Source organism: Nannospalax galili, unplaced genomic scaffold (genome assembly GCF_000622305.1).
Source record: "Nannospalax galili isolate Female #2095 unplaced genomic scaffold, S.galili_v1.0 scaffold548, whole genome shotgun sequence".
NCBI lineage: Eukaryota > Metazoa > Chordata > Mammalia > Rodentia > Spalacidae > Nannospalax > Nannospalax galili.
In genome coordinates, this window is record NW_008358999.1 from 1,296,929 (window position 1) to 1,307,737 (window position 10,809).

Consider the following 10,809-nt stretch of genomic DNA (forward strand, 5'->3'; position numbering starts at 1 on the left):
TGATCTCCAAGAGATGACTGCTTGAACTCCATGGTAAACAAGGGCACAAGGATGAAGGGACAAAGGTAGACATGTAACTGGTAACACTTGTCTTTAGTTCTAGAAGAGGGGACCTCCCAGGGCTTTGACTTACGTGTTACTAGCTGGATCTGTACAACACAGCCCACCTAGCTGCAAGGGAGGCAGGAAATCAAAGCCTTTCTCTTTAGCTTCTGTTGCAGAGGAAGGTGATGACCATGCAGTGACTAAGCAGAGACAGTGTTTATCTGTACTGCCCCCTCACTGTCTCTGCTTCTATGGCTTCTTGCCTGTACTGGTGCATATCTGTTTCAGACTGCTTTCCTGAGGACTGGTGCTTTCTATCTTGTGTTCTCTCTCTGTCTCTCTGAATGTAAGGGGGAACATGGCTGCCCAGGCCTGGACCTGCATCATTATCCAACTCCAACTCACTGATGATCTGAATGATCCAAATGCTAAGGTCAGAGATGCTGATGGGCTCAACTTGAATTGGGAGAGAAATCAGATGGGTGGCAGACACTTGGCTACGGCCACGGGAGCAACATCATGTGAGACAAACCTCGTGGTGTGGTACTGCTCAAGGGAAGGCAGGCATCAGAAAGTGAGGTCAGATATAATGTGAAGATAACAAACATCACCATGTCTTTTTTTCCTCTCTCTTTCTCGTGGTGCTGAGGATAGAACTCAAAGCCTTGTTCATGCTAGACTATCACCCTACTACAGAGCCACATCTTCCATGATTTTAATAATAGATTTATTTTTATTTATGCATATGTGTGTGCACAAATGTGCTGGTGCCCATGGAGGCCAGAAGCTAGAGTTACAGGTAGTTTTGAGCCACCTGTTGTGGGTGCTGGGAATTAAATTCAGGTTTTTTGCAAGAGCAGTATGCACTCTTTTTTTTTTTAAAAATATTTTACTTATTATTTTTATTTTATGTGTATGAGTGTATTGCCTGCATGTAGGTAGGTGCACCCATGTTGGGCAATGCCCATGGAGGTCAGAAGAGGGTGTTGGATTCCCTTGGAACTGGAGTTAAGGATGGTTTGTAGCTGCCATGTGGGTGCTGGGATTCAAACCCGGGTCTTCTGCAAGAACAGTGTTCTTAACTGCTGAGCCATCTCTCCAGCCCCAAGAGCAGTATGTACTTTTAACCACTGAACAATCTTTCTAGCCCCCTCCATGATTGAAAAAAAAACTTTTATTTATTTATTTATTTTATGTATATGAGTGTATTGCCTGCATGTGTGTAAGTGCACCTGTGTCATGCAATGCCTGTGGAGGTCAGAAGATGTCAGATTCCCTAGAACTAGAGCTACGGATGGTTGTTAGCTGTCATGTGGATGTTGCGAACCCAACCCGGGTCTTCTGCAAGAACAGCCAATGCTCTTAACTGCTGAGCCAACTCTTCAGCTCCACTCCATGATTTTTCTAAGACAAGGTCTTACTATGTAGCCCAGGCTAGCCATGAACTTATTGTGTATCCCAGACTTTTGTTCTTCCAATCTACCTTTCTCCACCTCTTGAGTACTGGGATTACACACATGCCACCATGTCTGGCTAATGTGACCCTTAAATCATCTAAAACACAGAGGATTCTTACAGGCATCACATATCACATGCAAATTCAAATATACATGTGACGCAAACCAACTTCATGTTTACTGTATGGTTTGGCTTCCAGACATTGCCAGCTGCTCCAACTGCTGCTTAACTGAGCAATTTGTATTGCTGCTGGAGAAAAACTTGCTGTTTGGGACTTTGGGCAAAAAGAATAGGAAAACTGTTCAGTTCAGCTGTGTGTGTGTATGTGTGTGTGTGTGTGTGTGTGTGTGTGTGTATGATGCTTGCACATGTATGTGTGAGCACCCATGTATGCATCCTGTGCACTCATGCAGAGACCAGAGGACGGCCTTGGTGTCCTGCTCTATCACTCTCCACTGTATTTCCTTAAGACAGGGTCGTACTGAGCCTGGACCTAGGCTGATGGCCAGCAAGCCCCGAGGATTCTCCTGTCTTCATTCTTCAGCATGGGAGCTGCAGGTGCACAGGCAGCCACACCTGACTTTAAAATATTTACTTATTTATATTTTAAGTGTATGAATGTTTTGCCTGCATATTAGTAAGTGTACTGTGTGTGCAATGCCTGCAGAGACCAGAAGAGAGCATTGGGTCCCCTGGAAACTGGAGTTAAGGATGGTTGTTAGCCACCATGTGGGTGCGAGAATTGAACCCAGGTTCTCTGCAAGAGCAATCAGTGCTCTTATTGGCTGAGCCATCTCTCCAGCCCCAAACACACTTGACTTTTTACATGGGTGCTGGGGACTCAAACTCAGGTCCTCGTGCTTGAGAAATGCTCTTACTCACTAAATCATCTTCCCAGCCCCATCCCACCCCCCTTTTTTTTTTTTCCAGACAGAGTCTCATGTATTCCACGCTGTCCTATGTAGCTGAAGGGGAAAAAAAACCCAAACCAAACAAACACACCTTGAATTTCTGCTCTTCCTGCCTCTACCTCCCAAGTCTGGGATTACAAATACAGGTCTGTTCAGGTTTTTTAATGTAAAGTTTGGGATTTTCAAAAGCCTTTTGGTTCAGGATTTTTTATGGAAAAATTTTTGGATTTTCAAAAGCCTATTTTGTCTTTCTTCTTTAAAAAATGATTTATGGCCAGGCATGGTGGCGCACGCCTTTAATCCCAGCACTCGGGAGGCAGAGGCCGGCAGATCTCTGTGAGTTCAAGGCCAGCCTGGTCTACATAGAGAGTTCCAGGACAGCTGGGGCTACAGGGAGACCCTGTCTCAAAAAGACCAAAAAGAAAAAAAAGATTTATGTATTTATTTTTATGTGTATGCTTGTGTGAGGTTATTGCACCACATGAATACAGGAGCCCACAGAACCCAAAGAAAGGCAATGGATCTCCTGGAACTGGAGTTAAGGATGGTTATTAGCCACCATGTGGGTGTTGAGAATGGAACCCGGGTCCTCTGCAAGAGCAGCCAGGGCTCTTGACCACTGAGCCATCTCTCCAGCTCCTCAAGATCCTTTTTTAAGGTCAAGTAAAGTTTACATTTCTCACTGACTTTATGCCTGTCATACAGTAACACGTAAAAAGTTTCTCCTACACCCCTTGAATTTTAATGACTATAAAGAATACATTTGGCTTTAGAATGTGATGATGAGCTTTAATTGTCAACTTGACAAAACCTCGAATTGCCTGGGAAGAGTCTTAATGAGGGATCATCGACATTGAATTGGCCTGTGGGTGAGTCTGTGGGGGATTATTTTAATTAAGTTAATCGCTGTGGGAAGGCCTGACCTATTGTGGGCAGCACCATTCCTTAGGCAAGGAGAGCCGAACTGCACAAGGCTGGAGAAACTGAGCCGAGCGCCAGTGAGCAGGCATGCATGCATCTGTTTCTTTCTGCTCTAGACTGGGAATGTGGTGTGACTAACTGAAACTCCTGCCTTGTTGTCCCCACAGTGATACACTGTGACTTGGAATTGTAACCTGAAATAAACTCCTTTTTCCACTAAGATACTTGTTGTCAGGGTGTTTTATCAACAGAAATGAAACCTGAACAGAATATAAACATATTTTTATTGTGGCTTTTAATTTATTTGTATGTAAGTGCACCAGTGTTGTGCAGTGCCCACAGAGGTCAGAAGAGGGAGTCGGAGCCCCTGGAACTGGAGGTAAGGATGGTTATTAGCCACCATGTGGGTGCTGGGAATCGAACCCAGGTCCTCTGCAAGAGCAGCCAGTGTGCTTAACCAATGTGCCATCTCTCCAGCCCCTATTGCAGCTTTAAAAACAAAACGAAACATCAGTTCACTTTGTGCCTTCTGGCTCGACCTCCACCTGGGTGTGACTTGCTGCCTGACCCATTAAAAAGGCAGTCATGAGAGGTCATGGACATGGAGAGGCAGGAAACACAGCAAAGGCTGTGGAAACAGAGTGTGTATTCCTTGATGGCAGAGACCTTGTGTGTCGTGTGACCCAGAACTGGAAAGACTGGGGCATCTTGGTACAGCAGAATGGATGATATGACATAGAATTTGAAACCGACCTTCCAGTCCAAACTGGCTCAGGATTTACCAGCTGAGGACTGTAGGCTGGACAGTCCCCCTTCCCTAGGCCTCATCTCTGCAATGGGGAACTCAGGGTTTGGAGAAAGGATCAAATGAAATGTGTTTTGAGAACTACAGAGTAGCATAGAAATGTCAGTCAGGATTATTACAGAAGCAATGAAATTGGCTGGCATTCTAAATTTATTATAATAAACTCAGATATAAATTCATTATACTGGGCGCTGGAGAGATGGCTCAGCTGTTAAGAACACTGGCTATTCTTGCAGAAGACCCGGGTTCGAACCCCAGCACCCACATGGCAACTAACAACTGTCTGTAACGTCAGTTCCAGGGGATCCGACAGTCTCTTCTGACCTCCGCAGGCATTGCACAACACGGGTGCACTTACCTATACGCAGGCAGTACACGGAGCCCTGAAGTTTCCCTTCTGCCCTGTGGCTCCAGCCCAGGGCTTGGGTTTTCTCATCTGTGGGTCTCTTAGAACTCCTTAGAGGAGGAGCTGATGCTTGGGTACCTTGTGGTCCAGACATGAACCACACAATTATTTCCACAGGTCTAGGAGTCTGGGTTATAGAAATACTCTTCACATACCTGAATGTATATACATTTATAGATATTAAAAAAAATTCTTCCCACACACTCCAAAATAGATACTGTGCAAAATATCATTCTAGAAAGCCAAACACCAGGGGAACAGACTTTAAAGTGCCACAAAAGTACTTTGGTATTTTGTTCTGGGAGAGTCAAACCAACTCACCCAAGACCACGTCAGGCCCCTGGGGACAATGTTTTTTCTAGTTCTTTGCAACAGGCTTAGAAAATGACAGGCTCTGGCTGGACTTGCAGACCTCTTTCTTCGTCTCTCTTTCTTGGCCTATCTTCAGGGTGGCTTTCTTGCCTCCAGCCTTCAACAAACAAGAGAAACAAACACACACACTTTTGTTAATGCAGTCAGAGCCCCAAATGTCCTGTGCCAATCAATGGCTTTGTTCTGTGTTATTTTTGTACATGAAATAAAATGTAAAATATATACATATACAGGTATGAGCAAGGACGGTTCAAGGACAGCACTGGGTGGCTTCTCCTGCCCAGCAGTCACCAAACTGAAGGTGTCCTGTGTCTCTGGTGGTTTGGCAGGAGAATGTGGCAGGCTCTTTAGGAAGGAGGCTGCCACCCCTTTCTGAGCCCATCCCTTTGCCCTACAGGTAGCCACAGGTCTTTAGTCAAGCAGGGTGATCCCTCTCTGGGTTACTGGGGCTGATGAGCCCAGTGTTATTCACTTGCTTCCTGCCTGTCACAGGCCTGGAAAGAGGTCTGCAGAGGAATGATGGAGTGGTGAAGAGGAAACTGTGTGTGTGTGTGTTTACATGATACAGCATGGCCTCTAAGGCTTACTGGTCCTCTCCCTTGGTTTTTACAGGACACCTATTCCTGTGTCTTTGTAAGCCAGGGCCATTTGTGAATACATAACCATGGCCCCAGAATTTCTCTTGTCCACAGTCCTGGGTCCATTGTAGATACACTGGGACTTGGGTGTGTTTTGGTCCAGCAGGACTTACTTCCCATTCTCTCTTCTGCACATTTTTGACTCCAACCTTCAGGACTTATGTACACCCATGGGGAGGGGGAGCTGGTTGATAAGGGGAATTTCAGCTCTGTCACTCTGTGACCCCCCCCACCCAGTTTCCTCATCTGTCAGGATATGGGTTCTGTCTTTCTTAGTGACCTGAGAAATCACTCTGGGAGGGTTTTAGATTACATTTTATTTAGTGTGTGTGTGTGTGTGTGTGTGAGAGAGAGAGAGAGAGAGAGAGAGAGAGAGACAGAGACAGAGACAGAGAGACAGAGATAGAGAAAGAATGTGTGTGTGAGAGAGACAGAGAGACAGAGAAAGAATGTGTGTGTGTGTGTGTGTGAGAGAGAGAGAGAGAGAGAGAGAGAGATTTGATGTGCACATGCCATGTCTATGCTTGTGATCAGAGGACAACTTACAGGAGCTGCTTCTCCCTACTAGGTGAGTACTGGGGATTGAACTTGGGCTGCTAGGATCGTTGGCAGGTGTCTTAACCTGCTGAGCCCCTTTCATTTTCTTTCTTTTCCCAGCCCCAGTGCGGTCCTCCCTCTGCACAGTCTTCCCTTTGTACTCCTTTTCACTGGATTTTCACCAAAACTGCTGCATGCAGATGGTTCCTAAATGTTACTGCCCACACCTGCTGCAGCGTCAGGGCCAGAAAGTTGGTTAAAAATAGTCTCAAGTCTTGGTAGCTGTCACCCCCAGGTCTGCCAGGAGTGGGAGTGGGGGGCTTCTGGTCTATTCAGTGTGACCAGGGAAAGGCCAGCAGAAGGCAGAAATGTGGTGGCTGAGCTAGGAAGAAGAGGCAGCTGGGGACTGTGGGCTGCCAATGTGTACAGGAAGAGGTGGGGCCCTGGCAGAGTCCAGCCCAAGGTGGTCGTCTAGACAGTACCCTATGTTCAGCTAGACATTTTTGGAACCACAAGCCACACCTTGAGGGACAGAAGGCAGTCAAGCCAAGCTCTGTCCAGGTGGTAATTATACAGTAGACTGGCTGTTTTGGACAATTGCAAGCCCCAGCCCATTTCCAAGCAACCACAGGTGTGGTGGAAACAATCCTTTCCCTCAGAGGCCTCAGCTGCCTCTGGCTGGGTGGGTCCCCATGAAAGAGGCTCCAGAGCGCTGCCCTCTGGACTTTGCCTTCAAAACACTTTGACCAAAGTAATTATTAGCACTTGTATTTGCTTAAAAGAAAAATGGACCCAAGGCTTGAGGAAGGCAGGATTTTCTATGTGTCTTCTGGTCTGGCTCCTTCCATCTTTTATTCATTACTATGCCCCTCTCACTACAGACATCTTTCTGTAATCCCTCCCACTTCTATAAAAAATAGTACTGGGTATATGGTATGCATGTGTGCAAATATGTACTATGCATGTACATATGTATACAAACATGTCAACACTAAGAAAGTTTGGATTTTCAGATCAGAGATCCTCAACCTGTGTGTGCATGTATTATCAAATATATATATGTATATATATATATATACACACACACATATATTTGTGATTTACACATAAAGAATCCGTGTTTGTTGGGCTGAAGTGATGACTCAGTGGTTAAGACCACCAGCTGCTCTTGCAACACCCACATGGCAGCTAACAACCCTCCCTAACTCTAGTTCCAGGGGATCTAATGCCCTTTTCCAGCCTCTGTGGGCATTGCACTACACAGGTGCACTTACATACATGCAGACAAAACACTCATATACATAACATAAAAATTAATAATAAAAAAGAATCCATGGGGCGGGAGAGATAGCTCAGTGGTTAAGAACACTGGCTGTTCTTGCAGAAGACCTGGGTTTGAATCCCAGCACCCACATGCCAGGGGATCTGACAGCCTCTTCTGTCCTCTGCAGTCTTTATATGACACGGGTGCACTTACCTACATGCAGGCAATACAGACACACACATAAAATAAAAATAATTAAAAAATATTAAAATAAGGGGCTGGAGAGATGGCTCAGCGGTCAAGAGCACTGACTGCTCTTGCAGAGGACCCGGGTTCTAATCCCAGCCCCCACATGGCAGCTACGAACCATCCTTAACTCCAGTTCCCAGGGAATCCGAGGCCCTCTTCTGGCCTCCATGGCATTGCATGACACGGGTATACTCGCATGCAGGCAATACACTTGTACATATAAAATAAAAATAATAAATATTTTTTAAAATATTAAAATAAAAAAAAGAACCCATGTTTGCCTCCTTTGGAGGTGGCACTGTCCCTGGGGATGTACAATTACCCACCACACCTGTCACACCCCCCACATTCCAGACTTTCGGCACCTCTGTCACAGGAATAACAGTCAGGATGAAACCTCTTTACTTATGATTTTCTCCCCAGTGCCCACCCCATGGTAGCGAAACTTAGGTGCTTAGTAAGTGTCTAGGAGATTTCCCAGAATGTCTGGAACTAAAAGAATGCCCTTTTTAGCATAAAACCCACAGACAATGATAAAAGACTGTTGGCTACAATTAAAAAAGAAAAAGAAAACCAACCCATGGCATTTTGGACGGCAGAAAACAAAGGCAAGAGCATTGAAAAGAACCATCCCAGAAGTTATCAGAGAGGGACGTATGAGTGGGCAAGCTGGAGGGGAGTTCGTGGGTCTGTCCTTTTCCAGGTCACACTGACCCATCTGGAAGTATGCTACAGAGGGGCCCCAGCACACCTTTGCAAGGCACCTGGAGCAAAGCTTTCTGCAGTAGGAGTCCTAGACCCCGAAGCTCAGCTACAGGGCTGGAAATGAGATCACTGTGATCCTAGTAAAGTCTACTTTGTCCTTTGGCCCGGAAGAGGCTTGACCTTCCAGGATCTCTGCGTCAGAGAAGCACGACTTTCCTACACAACGGGGCCCTCCAGGCATCCTGACAGCTTGCAACCTCAGGCCATCCTGGGGCAAACCAAGCTGCATAGTGACTTCTGACAGGTCCTGTTTCTCCTCTGTGTCTGATGAGTATGTGACAAACCTCTTTTTGGTCTCACTTTGCAGTGGGCAAAGGTGTCAGGTCTAAGAGACCCTCAGGATGGCTCAGTCCTTCCTACATCCTGCTCTGTCTAGTTTTTGGATAAAGATATTGAGGAAGGGGCTTTTGATCTCTAAAAATGTCTCTTATAGTGGAGGGTATACCTTTAAACCTAGTTCTTGGGACATAGAAGCAAGTGGATATCTGTGAGTTCAAGGCCAGCCTGGTCTATATACCAAGTTCCAGGCCAGGCAGTGTTACGTGATGAGACAGGTCAAAACAACAACAAAATCTCCCTTATAGAATATCTGTTTTTTTCCAATGATAATTTTGTTGTCTTAGAACAACATGGCCTTTCATCAAGCTTGGGACTGAAGCAGGGTAGGGAAATCACAGGGATGAGTAGGAGCTGTCCACTCTAGATAGATTAAAGTCATTAGCTGAGAAGCAGGAATTCCAGCACAATTAACAACACTCGCTGTAAAGGCTGCCAACCTAGAATTAATATTTCTTCCATATGTAAATATTTTATGTTAAAGTAGCAGGGGCCTAGGCTTAAGGCCTGAATATATATAACCTTCAGCAGGGCCTCATTTCTTCCCCCCAGGATCACCAGAGAATTTCAAACAAAACCCAAACTTTGTCTCAGTGGGCTAGACTTCTATCTTATCAATTGTGACCCTGCCTGGTGCCCCCAGGAATCACCCAGTGATAAAAGAGTAACTTCAAACCCCACCCAAACCCTACATGTGATCATTTTTTTTTTTTGTCTTTTTGAGACAGGGTCTCCCTGTAGCCCCAGCTGTCCTGCAACTCACTATGTAGACCAGGCTGGCCTTGAACTTACAGAGATCCACCTGCCTCTGCCTCCAGAGTGCTGGGATTAAAGGTGTGCGCCACCACACCCAGCTTACGTGTGATCTTTTAAAACAATAATCTCCTATTCTCTCCTGAGGAGAAATAATTACAAAGAATTCAAATCTTCTCTTTTTCTTTCTTTCTTTCTTTTTTTTTTTTGGTCTTTTTGAGACAGGGTCTCTCTGAGCCTCAGCTGGCCTGGAACTTGCTTTGTAGACCAGACTTGCCTTGAACTCACACAGATTCGCCTGCCTCTGCCTCTGGAGTGCTGGGATTAAAGGGGTTTGCCACCACACCCAGCTTGAATTAAAATCTTTTCTATCAAAAGAGTGATCATAGGAACAAAACCTTTGTAATGTTATTTTGTAAACTGCATCCCCCTCTACCTTGTGAAACTTTCATTTTTTCATTTAGAAAAATGCCCTGCTCTGTTCCCGGATTTTGATAGATCAGAGCAGCCCACTGCTTCCCTTTAAAACTGACCAACTCAGAAAGACTGTGAGGTCTGACTGCAGCTGATCAGGGGGCAAAACAATACTCTTGCCTTAGCATAAACAGCTGTCAAACTTCTGCTTGGTGTGCTTGTTCAGGTCCCAGTGAGGCAATGTACCCTTTGCAAAGTAAATGTGGCCTTGACAAGCTACTTCTCTTCTGTCCAAATGTTTTTGTGCAGTGTCTGTGGGGTCCTTGGAACCCAGATTTTATTTCTAACAGTACCCACACTTGGGTATGTCTTTCTTCTGAGTACCTCTTTTTTTCTACTAACCCTCATGCTTTACCCTATATTAAAGCATCTTTAATAGATTCTTCAACTCTGCTCCATAAACTAGTCCTGAAACTCTTCTCAGCCATGAATATTGGTTTGGCCTGAGTTGAGGTCCCTAAAACTCTTGAGGGGTTGCCTCAGGCAGTGGGGGAGCCATGACTCCCTCATCTTACCCCACCCCCAAATGATGACAGATTTGTCTCTTTTGTCATGTTCAGTGGAAGTGTGTCTAGCTCCCAAGCTTCCACAAGCGCAAGCTCGCCTCTGCTTTCTGCGAGGCAGAATGTGGATTGGGGCAGTGCCAGCTCCAGGGATCGCAAATGGCAATGGTTCAGTCTATTTAGAGTTTCATAGTCTTGATTCTCAGGTCTTAAAAAAGAATGGCTTAGCCGGGCGTGGTGGCGCATGCCTTTAATCCCACCACTCGGGAGGCAGAGGCAGGAGGATCTCTGTGAGTTCAAGGCCAGCCTGGTCTATATAGTAAGTTCCAGGACAGCTGGGGCTACAGGGAGACCCTGTCTCAAAAGGACCAA

General features: G+C 45.7%; 1 protein-coding gene across 1 annotated transcript in view; it reads right to left on the bottom strand.

Annotated features, from left to right (window-relative positions):
• Positions 1 to 4,904: 4,904 nt before the first annotated feature.
• The window catches only part of Fhad1 (forkhead associated phosphopeptide binding domain 1), a 160,421-nt gene continuing 154,516 nt past the window's right edge, over positions 4,905 to 10,809 (bottom strand). The window contains exon 32 of the mRNA XM_008822681.1: positions 4,905 to 5,015. Within this exon, the coding sequence (XP_008820903.1) occupies positions 4,905 to 5,015 (111 nt within the window). The remainder of the gene's footprint in view (positions 5,016 to 10,809) is intronic.